The following is a 19215-nucleotide window of genomic DNA, read 5'->3' on the forward strand; positions in this document are numbered from 1 at the left end:
ACTGCTGCGCTCTCACTCACACGAGGGCCTGATTGGGATCCCAAATGAAAATGAAGCAAACAAGCTTTTATTGGAAACGAAAACAAATGAAAACAACAATTAAGTAAAAATCTTTTAGCACATTTGAAATCATTCCAACATCAATTCGAGTTATTTTTGACGCACTTGGAAGTGAGTTCTGACTGTACCGAACAGTCCTGTCATACAGCACAAACTGTTTCGTTTAGCTGTACGTCTGCGCTGCATTTGAGTCTGTCTGCAGCTCACAACATGAAACAGGATTAATCTTGCAGAGCCTCTGGACATGGAGTAATGAAATACAAATGTGGTGCTTAGGGTAACTGCTGACTGGGGACCCTTGACAACAGGTGTTATTCAAATTACCTTCCATTAAATAATATTAATCGTCAGCCTTGACGACCACTCTTTTCTGTGATCCCAACAATAAATATTGGCTTTGAAAATTGGAAAGGTTAATTGCCCATTGATCCATTAGGCAGTGTTAAATTTAAAGAAGCATTTGTTCGTAAGATTGTTTTTTTTGATGGACTAGACTTCAGGAAAGTTGCTTTGGTGTAGATTTGCTTTCTGTGTGTAGATTTAAAAGCTCTACTTTTATGAAGATTTACTTTAAAACTAGTTTAAGACACTTAATAGTAAAAGCGACTTTTTTTTCAAGATGTGTCGCCCCCTGGTGGTCACATTTAAACAAGTTGACAACTAGTAGGAATTTTGATTCCAACATCAGTTGAAGATGCGTGCTGACAAATACCCAGATGTGGACTGAAAAACCAGAACTGATATGCAGAAACCCAAATTGAGCTTTGGCTAAAATTCTAATATGCTGATATGTATTCAGGAACACAAATTAAAGAGGCTGACAGGGAGGCAAAAACATTTCAATTGGATGGGCAAAGCTGTGTAACCATAGTAACGAGGAAAAAAGTGTCAGAGCATATCAGAGGACATGTTTCATGTATTTCAAATCTCATTTAAACATACATTAGAAAAACATGAATTGTGATAACAGTTTGCAGAGGCTGAGAGAAGCAAGATTTTACAAAAACAGACAACCAAAAAAAAAAAAAAACTCATTAGTACAAAAAGGATTCTTAAAAATATATAAAATATATTCTTTTTTGTCTTTTTTTTTCATTAAGAAAACAAACAAATGCTTTCGAGGTTCTAGTCCAAAGTGACGTTTACAGAAGCCAAAGCGTCCACAGCCCAGCCGGGGTAATCATCCCGAGAAGGAAACATCCGCTTCATGAAGGTCCTTATAAACTCAGGAAAACGGCCTTCTACAATACTCTGTCTTACAGAGCGCATCAGGGAGAGCTGCAAAGACAGATGTTTGAGAGTTTAGGGCAGCAAACAGAAACAAAAGTCAGCTTGTGACATGTCAGTGTTTTTAACCTGGAGCCGAGGTACATTTTTTCTTTGATGATATTAACAAGGCACACCACCAACCAAACAAAAAAGTAGAAATTAAAAAGAGATTTGGTCTCTCTTAAGGTGTCTTGAATAAGAATCAAATAAACACAATCTTTAATATTTCTACCTACTCAGTGTGAAACCTGGGCGGTTTGGATAAACACAGAGCTGCTATCCTGGTAATAGTAAACCCTTTTAGGCCAATTAAGGGAAAATGGAATAATTTCCCACAGCACACCTGACGATCTCTCCCAGCACACTAATGTACATTGAAACTTAAGGTTTTATGTAACACTTTTATATTGGAAAAACACTAAAGCAATGTAATGGCAGACAAAGGCACATCATAACATGTAAAGGTGGGGCTTTTTATGGATTTTTTTAAACGTCAAAACAGCACGTTAACTGTTCAGAGAAAGCAATGTTTAATTAGAGCAGAACTCTACATTTATGTAACCAATAAAACACAAAGTTAAGTTTGTGTTTGAATAGAACTTAGACTCTGTTGTTAAACTTTTAACACAGAAATTAAACTTTGAAACATAAAAAAGTGGCTATGGTGGATTTCCAAAGAGTGAAAAATACTGAAATGATCAAACTAAACAAAACTTGAATAATTTTGCAAGTTTTATTAGATGTTTGCCATCACTTACCTGGTAGGCGATGTTGTGGACGGTGACGTGATGCATGGCTGCAGTGTCACTCTTAAATAAAGCATGCAGGTAAGCCCGGCTATGCCTGCAACGAAAAAAGAAAAGGTTTTCTTCCCATTTAGCATGAAACATGCCGCTTCTATCGGTTTACTGAACAATAATAGTGTAATGATTACTTATGAAAGATTGCAATACACTGTAACCTTGCATACTGCAAGGTATGTGAAAACGGACAAAGTAAAGCTGTACATTTGCTTTGTTGGTTTGCAAATACTTTTACCACAATTTCCAATCCTGAAATTTAATTTTATGCCACAAAACAATTGCATTAGTTCAAAACGAGTTTAATCTATGAACCTGAGGAGCTGAGGGAACAAACAACTCTTTAAAGTAAAGATGACTTCCTCCTTTACCTCTTGCATGTGGGACAGTGGCAGTCTGGGTCTATAGGCAGGAAGTCTTTAGCATACTGCTTTTGTTTCACTTGAAGAGATCCCCATGGCACTAAAGCAGAGCCAAACCTCTGATAGAAACAGGCAAGGAATATATAAATATACAAATATATATATTTTTTAATTTGTCTTTTAGCACAGGAGGCAGAGCACTTACTGCAGTGCGGGTCGGAAACACGCAGTCAAACATATCACACCCCAAAGCCACACATACAACCAGGTCTACAGCATACCTGCAACACATGCAGACATCACAAACTGTGATTTAATGGCACCAAAGCCACTCATTTGTAATAAATGTTAGTTTGTACAAAGAAACGTACCCAACGCCCATGAGGTAGCGAGGCTTCTCTTGTGGGAGGTGGTCAGTGCTCAGAGTAACCATTCGCCAGAAGTCGTTCTTCTCCTCTCCTCCACTTAAACCTCCAATAGCAAAACCCGAAACGTCCCGCTGAGTCATTTCTAGAAAGAAGTAAGAAAGAGAAACTTCACATCAGCAGAAAAACACCTCAGACACAACTAAACCCACAATTATAGAAAAAAACAAGTATCGCTGCTCAATATGTAAATATTGACATATCTAAATATTATTAATGCTATTCACATTACAATTTTACTGTCTTAGAACTACAATGTGCTACATACACATCTGCATTATAAGTTACTTTCTCTGTAGTAATCCCAGGTATGAACATAAAATCTGGAATATCAAATCGAGCATTTTAGATTTAGATGAAAGGCATTATGGGTTAAATATGATTAATTATATTAAAATATTTTTTGAGTTAAGTGAAAGCACAGGAAGAAGGACAGACCCTTAGCTTTAGCCAGTTTAGCCCATATAAATGACACATTTAGGCTTTTATTAAAAAAAAAGTAGCAAACAGAGACCAAATAGAGAACCTTAAGGTGTATGTTTCTAAAAATAAATAAATACATAAAAAACTAAAAGAAATACAATCTAAGTTAAAGTTACAACACTTGATAGCCAACAACAAAACAGACAGAAGTTCAGTCTGTAAATAAATAAAAGAAATTGTTGGTCATATTAAATGTTAATGCCTTCTGCTAATTTGGTACAACAACCAAAACATTTATAAGGAATTCACAAGTAGATATGTTTATTTTTGGAGAATTTGTGCATTAATTGACCCAAATTTCATAAGCTGTAACGGAGTTTCTCCTCCTACCAAGTTGTCCTAATTAAAGCTGAAGGCTTGGTTGTTACCTTTTAGACAGGCTTTCCGCAGCTCTGCATCCAGTCCGCCCTGGATGATTGCAAAGAGGTTTTGTTTGTCAGGGTTTTTGTTGGCTGCAATGCAGCGATCCAGCCATCGTATGGATCTGTGCATGGCCTCTTCCACCCGGGGCCCCTTCACGGTACTGCTGACCACGTCATCCAGCTGCATCATGATGTCAGAGCCTGGGAAAAGACACAAAAACAAACATCAATAAGCAACACGGAGGAATACTTTAAAATACTTTTGAGGTAATTTACTGACCTAGACTGTTCTGTATGCTGATGGATTTTTCAGGACTTAGTAAAATTTCTTTGCCATCATAAGGAGATTTAAAATTGACCCCCTCCTCTGTGACTTCAGAGAGCTCAACAAGAGATACCATCTGAAACCCTCCACTATCCTACAAGAAGAGCACAAACATTATAAAAAAAAGTGTCCATAAATAATTTGCAATCTATTCAGGGAAGTAAATAAACACTCACGGTTAAAAGATTCCTCTTCCAGTTCATAAAACCATGCAAACCCTTGGCTTTTACGATCAAATCAGGCCCCTGTCAAGAGAAAACATGAATTATCATTCTCCTCCATAGCGAGTTAAAGCCTAGTCAATTTAACTGGGTTACCTACAGGTCGCATACCAAGGTGGTATGTGTTTCCCAGACAAATCTGACATCCAAGGCTCTCCAGCTGATCCACAGTGATCCCCTTCAGGGTCCCCTGTGTTCCGACCGGCATGAAAACCGGAGTATTGACGGTGCAGTGCGGCAGGGTCAGATCACAAGCTCTGGCTTTAGTCACCGGACATTCCGCGACAATTCGCAGAGTGAGGGGAGAAGCTGCAGACAACGCTTTCTGCAAAGACATGCTGTTTTCTGGATTGCTTGAAACTATTACACGTTCCACCGTGGCAGCCATCTTTCATTGAACATGTGACCTGGAGCAAAAACAAGTGACACACAAATTGACCAATCACAGATCGGGACTACATTATTGGGAGGACCCACACCCCCGCCACACCTGAAAGCTTCAAAAGCAGCCAATAGGCGACCGAGTTTAACAGGAGGAAAAAAAGAAAAGAAAAAAGAGGCGTGGCTTTAGTTACCGGTTTCGATCGGATGTCGTCTATGCTGACCGGATGGCGTTTGGGGAGAGGAAGTTTTGTTTTGCGAGTTCTCTGTGCGCTTTGATTGACTAAGATTTTATTTAATGCACGTCAAGAGCACGGCATTATGTTGGCGTGAACGACATTAAAGGCAGACGACCCGAGTTTGAACGACGAAAATTAGCGGCTGAACCATTTGAACAAGCGGAACTCAACATTTGAGAGCAGCAACCCGACAGATAGTAGCTTCTGCTAAGCTAACGTTACCTAGCTAGTTAGCGTGGTTATCGTTAGCCTCCGGTTTACGTTGAATTGAAGGCGCTCTCAGAGCTAACGAAGCCATGGGGAACCGGGGAATGGAAGATTTAATTCCCCTCATCAACAAGCTTCAAGACGCCTTTAGTTCGATTGGTCAGAGTTGTAATTTAGATCTTCCTCAGATTGCTGTTGTTGGTGGACAGAGCGCTGGAAAAAGCTCCGTCTTGGAGAATTTTGTTGGCAGGTAGGCAAGAGTACACTTGTATTTTTCCCTATCAATAAGAACTACTTTTTGATGGATTTTTACCAGATATAAATGTATATTTGAATACGTTTGACGTATGTGGACACGCCTTTTTTATGCCGAAACTAAATTGCCCCAGCAGTAAAGTCAACATTAAGTCACGTACATAGTACACGTCGTCGATTTTACTGATAGTCCAAAAACCCTCAACTTTGCGACAAGTTTTAGGTGACAGGCTAGTACAATCAGTTTAACCCCTTGAGGCTTGGGTTCAAAGCCACCTGGGCGCTGGCATTGCTTGCTGAGGCAAACTGATAGGACAACCTAAAAGTTCAAAATTATATTTCCCTCCCTTGTAACCACTAAAACTTACAGCACTCGATGTGTATTGGTTGAATGCTCCTGTTTGTACTACAAAACCTGACCTCAAAGTGCTGCTACTGCAAAGAAAAACCAGTACCTTACATCCTTTTGGTGGAGTTTAGTTTCTTCATTTTTTTTTTCATTATTGGGGATGTTGGTCTTAGGTAAATCTTGGTTAAATAGACACTAGTCTGTTGATTTTTTTGTTATAGAATTAGATGAACAATAATGGGGACATTATTGAAACAGTAGTGATCTCATAGATATCAAGGTTGAAATCTACACTAATCTTGATTCATTCACTGATCCTCACAACTGATAACTGACTTAAGTCTAATCACACAATCTGATATTTCCAGTTTTATATGTGGACTTTCAAACTAAGTACTAGGCGGGGGTGGGCAATTCCAGGCCTCGAGGGCCGGTGTGTCTGCATGATTTCCAGATACTCTTGCCCTACTCATGGCTGATTACCTGGTTCAGGTGTGTCCAGCCAATTAGAACATGCCAGAGCAGGGTATGCTGGAAAACATGCAGGACTGCGGCCCTCAGTGCCCACCTCTGTAACTAGCGTATAGGGAAAGGACACAGTGATGAGTATTTTGAGTTGAACTATTGACCTACTTAGATGTTTATGGTCAGTCATTTTTAGTGAATAATTTAAAAATGTACAATAAAAACATTTGCACACCTTGAAACACAAATGGCAATCGGACTAAACAAGGAAAAGAAATTAAGACTAAAGTTTTGCACTGATTATTCAACTCCAGAATGGTGGATTATACAGGTTTGGTGATTTTTTTTTTTTTGTCCTCCCGTTGGGTGTGTATTTTTGCATTTTAAACTATTTCTTCTTTCATTTACAGCACAGTGTTTCTTTAAAAAAATGATTAGAATTTCTTCCTGATTTTGGGGCTGTGCCAGTAAGAAGTTCCTATATTATCTTCCTCTTTTTTTTTTTTTTTTTGTTGTCTAGTTTAGAATTTTAAGGAAATTGGTTTTGGCATCCCCCTGGTCATTCCCTAAAGTTTGGCATCTTGATGTTTCAGAGCTTTTAACAGTTCAGCTTTATCATACCCCACAAGTCAGTCTTTTGTGTCCTCTCCCACATCACTCTGTGTGTAGATAAAGAAACAAAAACAAGCTCGCACCAAAAATTCTTGTTTAGCAGGTTTTTAACCCATTGAACCACCTCCACAGTTTAACCCAACCCACATGGCAATCTTGCAATTGGAATCATATAAACAGACAGGCCGGCGGCGGGTAGGAAACGGGTTTGCTTTTAAATAGCACCCATTTTTGGCTGTAAATGTACTATAGAGCTAGAGTTTTAACTGGTTCTAGATAAGTCCATTCTTGCACTTGGGACATTTACTTAATTGTTATTTAGTCAGAGGAGTGTGATTTTGTATTTTGAGGGTATTTGTCTCACATAATCGGCTGTTATTCAGATCTATTCTAGTGGCTTCAATTTTACACATTTTTTGGTCTGATTTTACAAACAAAATTGCGTCAATTTATATAAATCTTCCTTAGTTCTCATAATCAGACTTGTTTACTTGAAAGTGTATGTCAAAGGCTTCCTTGCCTTTGTGTTGGTTGCAGGTGTCGGTAAGCACAGACAAGGTTGAATTGTGAAAGTCAGCATTGCGAGGTGGAGTTTGGCCTAGACCTGGGAGCACAATATCACCATAACAACAGGCATTTTCATGATTCATTGTTGGCCGAAGGGTGTGTTTGCGCCAGGGAGGGGCCAGTGCCTATACCCTTTCAGTGTATTCTGCCATGTTAATGCAAACTCTTTATTGTTTTAGAGTTGTTGGATAATATTTATACAGAATTTCTGTTTGGAAGATTGTATATCACTTACCCGCTTCAGTTTACCTGTTACACATCATTTTTCTCAGATATTTTCCTGTAGTTTGGCTCAAGTTATTTATTTTTGACAAAAAAAACAAACAAAAAAACAACAAAAGGCCTCAGATTGATGGATCTGGTTGGATCATAAGTCGATTCATTGAATAAGTCAATTAACTGTGACATCCCTAGCTTTGTGCATTCTACTCTATTAAAATGTTAATTGATTCTTTAAACGGGAATGGATGAAAGAAATAACAAGTGGAAAGAGCATTAAATGTTAGTTTTTTGGTAGTAATGCTTGTACCTTTTTGTTTTTCATTTGGAAAAGCTTTGTGGGAAAGTGGTTAGCGGAAAGCACAATTTTATGTTCAACCAAGTACTTGTGTAAGAAAAGCCTTGATGCCTCTGAAGCCTCCAAAGGAAGGGGGTATCTGCCTATCGGCCCATCCGACTTCTCTGCCTGTTTGGAAGATGATGGGCCAGGCGTCCGGGGGGTGGGGGACTGGCTGGCATCTCCTGCCTGCCCTAGTCTCTTGATTTTGCTTTCTTGGAGGGAGGCAGGCACACTGACTGATGCTCTTTGCTTGACCATTCATAATGCATGAAATGATACACAATCTGCTGAGCCTCGTTTATCATTTACTACACATCAATAATGGAGGACTGGCCTCTTGCTTCTGTTCAATATGCTATTGCTGTTTATCCAACACTGTCTATTAAAGGTGTGCAGTTCAGTTTTACCTCTTATTTATATTTTTTAATGGAAAAAATCTTTGGTTGTTGCTTTGCTACGATGTTGTTGACGTATTTTACTTATGGCTGCTTCACCTTGGCTGCCTGTTGAGTTGATGGACTGTAGTTTGAGCACAGAAAAGTCAGAGGGACTTTCATCCACAGAGTTGCATGGGGCATCATGATGAAAGGCTGTTCAACAGTGGTACACATGCATCAGCTCGCAAAGGGAAAAAAAAGGCTGGAATGAGATGACTAGGTACAGCTGAATCAGAAAGTATAGTTTACAGACACTAACCATACGTTTGATGTCTTTTTAGCAACTTCTGCCATACCGTCTCAAATACTTTCCGGGGTTGTTTCCTTCTCTTTGATTGCTTCTTCTCTTTACCTTGAACCCCCCCTGTTTTCTGTCAAAGCTTGATCAAGGGTTTTCTGTACAATGTCCCATAGGGGAAAATACCTGCATACCTTATATTATATGTGTGAGGTGTTACTAGGACTGAAAATACAGTCTTGCAGATTTCTGTTTAAGGAGTTTGGCTTTCGGCATCATCCAGAAAAAATATCCATGGTTTGACCTTGGGACCCAAATAAAAAAAAGCAACTATTTTTCTGGGTTAGTTTGGTGACACGTATATCCAGACAGAAAAAACCCTTTAGGTGTTGTTGTATAAAAGAAAATGAAAGGAGTTTGTCAGTCGATAATGGAAAAAAGTATTCCATGTCTGCAAATGAAGATTAATACCAGATGTAATATTTTTCTTGAGCTACAGACTGGGAAGGGTAGACGAGTGTAAGCGACTGGGTGCAGGAGCCTCATTTGAAGGCTGACTAAGCAACATTAAGGCTGGTTAAACAGTTCTTTGCTACCTAGCCATTTGAAAAGGAGCGAAGGATACAGCAAAAAGTTCTTCTAGTTTGTTTCAAGTTTTTGCTTTTGAAAAGTTGAACTACCTCTCTAGCTTTTGTTTTCTGATCACTGTCATGTTTTGCGCCTCAAAAGGTTATGCAGCTGGTATTGTGCAAACAAGAGGCTAAGAAGATGCGTGGTAAGGCCGTGACACGGCAGCGTTAATATTGCTGCTGTATTGACAGCTTTTCGTTGCATAAAAGCTCCTGTTGATGGTCGCTGTCACTTCGTTTTTTGACAGATAGGCAAAAATCAATACGTAATTTCTTAAGTGTTTAGCATAAAACACCAGTTTCAGATTAGTGCAAAACCATTAGGTTTTAGCCTTTGTTCTACTTATACTTTTTCAGATAAACACACTTTTACAGCCACAATCTATGCATTTCATCAATAAATTAATTTGAAAAATGGAACAAATGAAATCATTGAAAGAAAACTACATATAGTTTGATGACAACCGCTTAATCACCAGCTCTACCACTTCAAAAATACAAACCGGTAATTAACTTGGACAGAAAGTTCTGTCCATCTTGATAGTGTGTGTTCTTTACATGTAACTGTATCTTCATATATAGGGAGAGATTGCTTTCCTTTTTTGGTTCAGATAGATGAATAGGAAGAAGCTCTTATATTCTTTTAGTCAACACAAAATCAGATAATGGTTAAATATGTGTCCTTGTGAAACAGGATTTTTAAAAATGTGGTTCTTTCATATTTATTCAGCTGTAGAGGTTTTTTTCCCCATTTCTTTAGGGCTCTTTGGAAGATTAGTCATGTTATCATTTGCCACTGGTTTTTCCTTTATGGCAGGGACTGCCCAACCCTTGAGATTTGCTTTATGATTTGATATTATCTTTCTTTTGCAGGTTGGTTTCATACACATTCATTTTTCCTGGTGTAATTTTAAATGCCAATTATATGTATATAAAGTCTAAAACTGTGTATGACTGAAAATAAAACAAAGGTAATAAGCTAGAATAGCTTTATTTCAATGAGATCAGTGTAAGTTTAGGTTTATGTTTGTCTTGTTGAAAAATAAATAAGGAATGAAGTAAGATAAGTGTCTACATGACAAAAAAGGATACTTTTATGTGTTTTTCTGCAAACGACAATTGAACTAGCATACACTGTAACCTGTGTTTTTAAATAAACCCTCTTTAGAGGCTGTTTTGGAACAGCTCTGTTTTTGACAGTAAAGGGCCTAATTAGAGAGAAAATTGGTTGTTTCCCTATATTTTTATGTTTTTACTTTACAAAGAAGTGAAAATAACTATTAAAGAAGTCTAGGCATGACTTGGATTGAGTTGGTGCTCCCTTTCCCACCTTTTAGCACACGTTTCCATCACACCAGTCTCTTTCTCTCCTATGTACACAAAAAGTATTAAATATGGTTGGTTCATGGGAGCGATGCTCAGTGGACTGTTGCTAAATGGGTTTTGTAATCTGCTTTTAACATATAGAAATGGGGGAAGAAAACAAAAAACTTAAATTGCCAAAAAACGAAATGTTCATTTCAACCTGAAAGCAGTCCGAGGCAAACACAGACAGGGACACATTGTATGGATGGCTTATCTTGAATGGCTCGGTGCATGTGGCCGCCGACAACCACAGTCTGTCAGCGACGAGCAGAACGCAAACAAGTAACAACACGCCAGTTAAAGGGGACATGAATGCGAGGGAAAAAGAGTAAGGCCAAAAGAATTCAGACTAGAACGTCAACCTCATCTCAAACTCACTATTTACATGATTGGGTTGGTACCTGTTGTCAACATTGAAAACAAATGAGTCAGAGTCATGTTTCTGAGAGTGCTGTGGATTGTGCGCGTTGTCAAACACACAAATGTATATTTTCTGAAACTAAGAGGATTCCATGAGAGATTTTTGGATCTTTGACAGAAAATCCAAAAACGATAGATTCAGTGAATCCAGCTTTAGCCTGGATTTTTCCTCTGGAAGATTGAGGAACATGCAGGAAATAATCTCCAAAACTGTAATTAGGAGAAGTGACAATAGTGGGCGTCATAGAGGCAGTGCTGTCTATTCATACAGGGTGAGCTGAAAGTGTCGGTGTCAGGTAAAAACGTCTTCTCGTCTATACAGTTTTGTGACCAATATCTCATTAGGTTGGATCCTGTGTCACTTTCAACACGGCACAGAAGGATCTACAAGCCTGATTACTCTAGTTTGCATGTACCGTGTACCATGAGGAACGATTCCTCTGAAGCTTTACCCAAATTTGGTTGAGATATTTGTCCTGTATGGCATTCAATATTCTTTATAATCTCCCGAATATCATAACATTTGTTTTAAATAACCTTTTATGTTGAAGAGCCATACAGGTTCCCTGTTTGAATGACAGAATTTAATTTTTTATGAAGCCTTATTTGTGAAAGGATATATCAGATTGATCTTTTGGGAAAGTCCTTTGTCTTCTAAATTTAGCAGAAGCTGCAGCGTCAGGAAATTCAAATTGTGTGTGATAAATATTTGAATACCATTCTTGTCTGGCTGTCTTTTTGTTGTTGCATTTTTGTATTGTTTGTTTGATGTGTTTTATCCTACATGTCCTAGTATTGTGTGGTTCTTGCCCCCTGGTGTTTACTTTCCTTCTGTTCTCGTTTTTTCCCCTTCACTTAGGGACTTTCTTCCCCGTGGGTCAGGCATTGTTACCCGCAGACCTCTCATTTTGCAGCTGGTCAACTGTAAAACAGGTGAGTATGTCCTATCCTGAATAAAGCCAACAGCCATACCCCAATTTCCTTTCATTACATCAAGCATATGGCTTCTCTAATGTCGGCCCTCAAGCTAGGTACGCCATGGCTCCTTCCATCTCATACATTTAAATTTCCTTTTGGCTTCTTTTCTTTCTGTTCTCTTTGTATTTCCATCTCTCCCTTTGCCTTTGCTTATAATAAAAACAACTCTGCCCCACAGAACATGCCGAGTTCCTGCACTGCAAAGGGAAGAAGTTTGTGAACTTCGATGAAGTGCGAGCGGAAATTGAAGCAGAGACCGACAGAGTAACGGGATCCAATAAGGGCATCTCTCCCATCCCAATTAATCTGAGAGTCTATTCTCCTCACGGTAACAGACACAGAACGCTTTAAGGACACACTTTTTCACAGATTTCCACAAGTCTTTGTTATTTCACACTTCTCACATGTGTATTTAACACGTTTAGATTAAATAAATACTAATGTAATGACATAAAACCAAGCTAAAACCTATTAATTTATTTCTTCTGTTTTATGGAGTTTGTGCCACTCTACAAACAGCACAATTGCATCCATCGATTTTGGGAAGATAAACCAGCAAAATGTAATTGTTTTTGCTTCAACTCCACCTCAGAGTCATCAATGATCAGAATGATCAATTAGTAATGACTTCATTACCTAATGGTATATGAGTTAGTTATTTAAAGGATATACTATAACTTATTTTTGCAAAAAAGTTTATTTTAACGTTACTACAGCACCCTTGCTGTCATATTTTTACTCCCTAAAAGCTGATGATTTGTAAATGTGCTTGAGGTCACGACTGTGATCCAGTGTTCGGCTGTCTGATGTTAGCAAACACGGATGTCATAATGACTCATCGATGGGAAGATTCCCAGCTCTCATAAACCTAACTTTTGTGACCTTTGTTACCAGTTGTGTACGCTGATGCACAGGTTTTTTTCTTTTGTTTCGCGAAGAAATGGCCTACTGGAATTAGATGCATGTAGCTGTTTTGTTTTTACTTCTTTTTTTTTTTACAGGGTTTTGTAAATGACTTCTGAGGTAAGAAGAAGAAAAAGTCTTCATGAAATTATTTAGTCCAGCCATGAAAACAACGTTTTCCCCACGAGACGTCATTAAAGATGCTGGGAAATATCTTTCTAGTCACGTATGTAGATTTTGCTCAAACGAGTTTAAAGATAAACACCAGAAGCCGATGTGTTGAGGACATTAACGATAGTCGGTTTTCAATATAAATCTCAAAAGAAGAAACAAAACAAAAAAAACAGGCCTTTGCAACAAGTCTTCTGTTAAAATATAAAAGCAAACCTGTACAACGTGTGAAATTACACTTTAACAGAACTTTTAATGCTCCAAGCTGTAAAAGTGCTGCTATATATTTTCAATAAAGAATTTAGCAGTTGCCTCTATGAACTTTTTTTATTTCTTTTTGAGTTGTAAAGCTTGACTTTATGTTCTGCTTTGGCTGCATTTTTACGTTTGTCCTGTTGTTGATCATTTTTGAGGTTTATTTTAAATGAAATGTGGTTGTACATTCCTTCCCCCCCCCCCCCCCCCCCCAAATGACACCAGGTAATAATTGTGGACCCTTTCACTCGGCTTTCCTGAATAAATGACTCTGAGCTGTACTCGCTCTTGTCATGTGGGCGATATTAGCGATGCTTTTAATAGCGTGTCAGCTTTTCTTCAACCAGATAATTGGCCTTTCGGCGCTTTTGCAGGCAATTTATGAAACATTTATTTTTCCTCTATCACTGCCAGGGTTGTGTCAAATGCTAAATTAAGGATCTGAAAGAATGAATGGAAATTAACCGCTTAATGGGGAAAAACTTTTTTTGTGTGTTTTGTTTCCTAGAAAGCCAATTTTCATTTAATGGTCTCTGTTTTTGGACAGTGTTGAACCTGACCCTGATCGACCTTCCGGGTATGACTAAGGTTGCGGTGGGAGATCAGCCGGTGGACATAGAGCATCAGATCAGGGAAATGCTGATGCAGTTCATCACCAAGGAGAGCTGTCTAATCCTGGCAGTGACCCCTGCTAACACCGATCTGGCTAACTCGGATGCTTTGAAGATCGCAAAGGAGGTGGACCCTCAAGGTGTGCACATTGCTTTTAAAGCAGCTTAGCAAAGAAATGCATTATTGTTGAAGAACTTCAAACAGCACCTTGTGTTACCTATTACCTTTTATTCCGGCAACTAGATGAATCGAGCAATTTCGTCAGCATTTGTGCTTCTTTCGAAACGTTGCAGTAGTTTTTAAAACATGCTTTTGCAAGCAAAATTCTAAGAATGTGTGAAACATATGTCTTCGTTTGTTTCCTATTTAGCCATTTCACATATTGTAGTAAAAAGAAAAGCGTTAACTTCCTCCCAATCTAGGTTTACGCACGATTGGTGTAATAACAAAACTGGACCTAATGGACGAAGGCACAGATGCACGAGACATCCTGGAAAATAAATTACTGCCGCTGCGGAGAGGTGAGACACACACCCGTCCACAAAACATTTTTTTAATCTTAAAAATAGGAATGAGAAGTGTAATTTTAATAACAATTGCTTGTCTCTGTATTTTTAGGTTACATTGGCGTTGTGAACCGAAGTCAGAAAGACATCGATGGGAAAAAAGACATTGGTGCTGCTATGGCTGCAGAGAGAAAGTTCTTCCTGTCCCATCCGGCGTACAGACACTTGGCCGAGCGCATGGGCACGCCACATCTACAAAAGACTCTGAACCAGGTTTGCTAGAAAAATAGTAAATTACAATTATGTCTCAGACATTCCATCCCTATGAGTGTCTAAAATGATTCAACTATCTGTCTTTAGCAACTGACCAATCACATCAGGGATACGCTGCCTGGTTTGCGCAGCAAACTGCAAAGTCAGCTCCTTTCATTGGAAAAGGAAGTTGAGGAGTACAAGAACTTTCGTCCAGATGACCCGACACGCAAAACAAAGGCTTTGCTGCAGTAAGTAGGAGTTGATAACTCTGTCAGGGGAAATAAAAGCAGCTAGCAACATGGCAACTTCTAATCACTGCCAAAATATGAATGGATTCAGTTCCAGGGTTAAGTTCAGAATTTAATTTCAAATCCATTTGATATTGATTTCCCTGAAAGTTTCACTAAAAATTTAAACTCTTACTTTAAAAAAAATTGAAAGATGTTTTACCCCCTAAGAAATACAAGAAACTACTTAAAAGGATGAGAGATTTATTGATTGGTCGAATCAAAATGTTTTTTTGTTGTTGAATTAATTCAGAATTAACTCATTATTTAAGCTCACAATTCAAAAAGCAGACTTTAGCATATACCCAAAAACTTTTCAAGATTTATGTACCAAGTTGTTAAAAAAAACTGAGTGAAACTAATTAAAATAAATAAGTATTTTTAAAAGTAAATTCCCTGAATCAGTCTTTGTCTCTCTTTTTCTTATTACTTTTTGGCTCTCCTGACCAGGATGGTGCAGCAGTTTGGTGTGGATTTTGAAAAATGCATTGAAGGCTCCGGAGACCAAGTGGACACCAACGAACTGTCAGGCGGTGCCAAGATAAACCGCATCTTCCACGAACGGTTCCCCTTCGAGTTGGTCAAGGTCAGCTCCGACATTCCCTGCTGCAGAGCTTCCTGTTCAGTCGTTGCCGTCTCGACAAGCATCGCTGCGCTGCAAATGTTGCTAATGTTTGCACTGTGATCGTTGTTTTTACAGATTGTGTTTGACGAGAAGGAACTACGCAGGGAAATCAGTCACGCTATCAAAAACGTTCATGGTGTCAGGCAAGTACAATTAAAAAAACATTTTTAAAAAACCCTGTCTTACAAAGAAGAAGCATCATTTATTAGACACCTGGGTTATGTTTTTGACATTAAACGCTGCTTTTCTCCTTTTGTTGGGGCTTTTGTTATTCAAGTTTGTATGATAAAGCCTTGACATCACAACTAACAAAGCTAATTTCGGTTGATGCATTCAAAAACTGTCATGTGTTCTATGTGAAATGTACATTTTTTTTATTCTACTGTCCCTCCCCCTTTTTTCTATCCTTCAGTCCTCCCACTGTAATACCACCCACTCCTTTTTTTATGTTTAACATATAATTTAGTCGTGATGTTTTGTAGCCTGCTGTGAAATCCTTCTATGTCATTTGTGTTATCTGATTTTTGTCTGTTCCTCTGCATTGTGTTCTTTTACGTTGATGGTGTTTAAGTCGCCTCTGTCTTTAGATCCAGTTCTCATTTGTCCCATTTTCCGTTTTATCCGTGTCTGTTAATTGTTCCATTTGTCGGCCTCGTGCCTCTTGTCTCTCTGTGCATTCTCAGAACTGGGCTGTTTACTCCAGACCTGGCGTTTGAGGTCATCGTGAAAAAGCAGATCGTTAAGCTGAAAACGCCCTGTCTCAAATGTATCGATCTGGTCATTCAGGAGCTCATCAGCACAGTCAGGCAGTGCACCAACAAGGTACTGCAGGTGTCCAGCATCTCCCGACCCAGCCGATGCACAGGGTGGGCTCCAAAGCGGGTGTGGCCAAGGGTACACTGCCGCCCAATTTTAGCTGCACACATTCCTATCACAAACGATCTCCTGATCTTTACAAAAGAATAGTAGTGCAGTTTGCCCTTGGCCCGGCCTGGCCTGGCCCAGCCCGTAAGCCCTGTGTGCAGGCAGCGCTGTCGTGTTGTGGAGTGTTGTGACGGGTGACGTGTTGTCGTGGAGGTGTTTCCGAGACTGAGCATCTCTGGTTTCTTCTGGACAAGCTGCAGGTCTCAAACTCAATAAAAGAGACAGCAAAACCTATAGAAAGCCTGTAAGCTGCAAGCTGGTTTACAATCTAGGCTGACCGACTGGATTGTCAAGAAAGCGAGGATGGAAAAACCTGCGGCTTGTCCTTTTCCACTGATATGTCTTAAAGCAGCTAGAAATGACTAACTAAACAAACTCTTTGTCTCTTCTTATTTCTTCTCCATTTTTCCCTCCTCTCTGTCCAATTTTCCTTTTTCTGAAACTTCTTCCCGTGTCTGTCTTCTTACCCCTGCAACGGTTTGCAATCTGACTCCCATGACTTTTCAGAACGGGGCTCTTTACCCCTGACCTGGCCTTCGAGGCGATTGTCAAAAAGCAGATCCTCAAACTCAAAGAGCCCAGCCTCAAATGTGTGGACCTTGTGGTTTCTGAACTCACCGCACTCGTCATGAAGTGTGCTGTTAAGGTAACCAGGGGTGTGTGTACAGAAATGAGTTATTAAGCAGGAAGGTGATTTTTTTTTTTTCTTTCTTTTTCCTTGTAAATGTGCAAACACACAAAATAATACAAAAAAATCCACCTCATCCCTCATTGCTTGCACCTACACTACTGAACCAATCACAATGAAGATGGAGTTTAAATTCACATTTCATATTTGAGGCACAGTTTAAATTTCTAGCTCCCTGTACCCTTAATGTTTGATCTCTAGCTTGTTAAAGTGTGTAGGCTATTTTTCCACACCTCCATACTGCTTCGTGTCTCCGTTTCTATCCAAAGATCCCCCTGATGTGTCTGAGTAGAGCTGACTGCTGCTCCTTCACTGACCCACATGGTACCATGACCAACACTCTATCAGCTGAACCCCGGGGGAAAGGGGATTGATTAGAGGGGAAGTGGGAATGATGCCCTGTGGGCACAGTGACAGCTGGGAGGAAGAGAGGAAAAAAAAGTGTTTCCATAGCAACAGTTCTCTACTGCCATCATGTGGATAGTGAAGGCCATTCCACAGCAAAACATGCATCACGTTATTTCCCCCAAATCTTTCTATTTGACTTTTTCTTTGGGTTTGGTCATCCTTCACTCTGTTCTCTTTTCATCCAGTCTTCACTAAGCTTTACTCTTCTTTTTAAAACCCTTTTTATCAGCCAGCGGTGAAAATCCAAACTAATCTTGTAAATACTGAATTCAGATGTGGTGGTTTTGTTTAAAAATCAGGCAATCCCTTCTTTACCAAAACAGCCGTTCAAACAATTCAACATTTTTACAGTCATCACTGGCTGGTAGTGAATGTCTCCCCTCCAAGAACTAAACCATTTATCTGTTTGTGTAGCACTGACGAGCACTTGCATGTGTGTTTGTATGATTCAAAAATGTCACATCACAATCAGTGGCTGTGTTCTGCTTGCCATTCAAGTGTTTCCTCTGATATGTTTTGTGAGTTTGCAAAGGTCAAGTTTCTTGTGTTATGTGTGAGTCTGTGCGGAGTCCTGCAGTTACTGTTGTGTTGCCTTTCAGCTCGGTTCTTATCCCAGACTGAGAGAAGAAACTGAGAGGATTGTCTCCACCCATGTCAGGGAAAGAGAAGGGAAAACCAAGGATCAGGTCTGTAGCTCATTACAGATTTCAATGATCAGTGACTGAAGGTGGAATGAGCTCTAAATTAGTTTTGATTGTTTTTAGAAAGTTTACAAATGTCAAAGACCCATTCGCATGAAAATTGGGTTTTTGGTGTTTTTAACGTCTTGTGGCTTTTTTCTGATGATGGACATGTAAAAAAATGAAGCTTAAAATTAGATTTTAAGTAAAATTGCATTTTAAGTATTTTTTTATTCAAATAATTGTGAATCAGGAGCAAATGCTGTATTGGCCACATGCTCTCTGCTCCGTTACATTCAGATGGATTCACTTGTAGATGACGATGTCTTCCCTTTCCACATCTGAGCTAGCATCTGCCTCAAAACTGTACGGCTGGATAGGTCCTATATTTGTCTCCATTTATGCTGCACCGGTAATGTAAGGTTGGGGGTGTGAGGGGCTGTAAACTAGCGGGAGAGCGTGTAAACGGAGCCCTCAGTTATGGGTGACAGAAGTGGGGGCGGACTTGCCCTGTGCCAGCAGTCCTGCCCTCAACTCACAGATGAACTCCTGCTACGCTGCAGAAACGGTCCTAGAAAACGATGGAGATTTTAACATTTTGGCTAAAAATAGCATAATCCAAACTAAAAGACCACTGGGAACGCTTTCACAGAAGATCAAAAAGAAGATTAGAGTGGACCTTTAAGAGTTTGAAACTGATTTTTAATAAGTGAGGACACATTTATGGCTTAAATGTTGAATTTGAAAAATTTTTATAAAAAGAATATGGTGCCTTTGATCTAAAATGACAAATTTTGAAAGAGCGATCCACTTATAAACGTTTTGCTTTTATTTTGGTAAGTTGACATGTGGCCTTACATTCATGCCATAAATGTTGCACTGAATGATGTTTC

General features: G+C 39.2%; 2 protein-coding genes across 11 annotated transcripts in view; one reads left to right on the forward strand and one right to left on the reverse strand.

Moving 5' to 3' along the window:
• Positions 1–958: 958 nt before the first annotated feature.
• On the reverse strand, positions 959–4714 carry qtrt1 (queuine tRNA-ribosyltransferase 1). Its single transcript, XM_004071627.5, has 9 exons — positions 4408–4714; positions 4263–4331; positions 4042–4180; positions 3768–3962; positions 2863–3001; positions 2697–2772; positions 2501–2610; positions 2088–2172; positions 959–1338 (listed from the first exon to the last, which is right to left on the reverse strand). Exons 1-9 carry the CDS (start codon positions 4693–4695, stop codon positions 1186–1188), a joined length of 1254 nt encoding a protein of 417 aa, XP_004071675.1. The 5' UTR covers positions 4696–4714; the 3' UTR covers positions 959–1185.
• Positions 4715–4829: 115 nt separating this feature from the next.
• The window catches only part of dnm2a (dynamin 2a), a 28637-nt gene continuing 14251 nt past the window's right edge, over positions 4830–19215 (forward strand). For 6 of the 10 annotated variants that reach the window (XM_078951633.1, XM_078951631.1, XM_078951634.1 and 3 more), the window contains exons 1-11: positions 4830–5384; positions 11890–11963; positions 12187–12336; positions 13885–14088; positions 14372–14470; positions 14568–14728; positions 14816–14958; positions 15448–15583; positions 15698–15765; positions 16306–16444; positions 18242–18328. In XM_078951633.1, the coding sequence (XP_078807759.1) occupies positions 5224–5384; positions 11890–11963; positions 12187–12336; positions 13885–14088; positions 14372–14470; positions 14568–14728; positions 14816–14958; positions 15448–15583; positions 15698–15765; positions 16306–16444; positions 18242–18328 (1422 nt within the window). In that variant the 5' untranslated portion in view covers positions 4830–5223. Of the gene's footprint in view, positions 5385–11889; positions 11964–12186; positions 12337–13884; positions 14089–14371; positions 14471–14567; positions 14729–14815; positions 14959–15447; positions 15584–15697; positions 15766–16305; positions 16445–17053; positions 17193–18241; positions 18329–19215 lie in introns of all 10 variants that reach the window. The other 4 variants (XM_078951635.1, XM_020705257.3, XM_078951630.1 and 1 more) reach the window with 1 other exon arrangement.

Source organism: Oryzias latipes, chromosome 8, assembly GCF_053564925.1.
Source record: "Oryzias latipes strain Hd-rR chromosome 8, Olatipes_Hd-rR_3.1".
In the NCBI taxonomy this organism is placed as follows: domain Eukaryota; kingdom Metazoa; phylum Chordata; class Actinopteri; order Beloniformes; family Adrianichthyidae; genus Oryzias; species Oryzias latipes.

Coding starts and splice junctions, on each gene's coding strand:
- qtrt1 (XM_004071627.5), bottom strand. CDS start 4,695: ATGGCTGCCACGGTGGAACGTGTAATAGTTTCAAGCAATCCAGAAAAC. Junction 4,181..4,262: donor GGAAGAGGAATCTTTTAACC/GTGAGTGTTTAT, acceptor CTCTTCTTGTAG/GATAGTGGAGGGTTTCAGAT. Junction 3,963..4,041: donor CAGCATACAGAACAGTCTAG/GTCAGTAAATTA, acceptor GTCTTTTCCCAG/GCTCTGACATCATGATGCAG.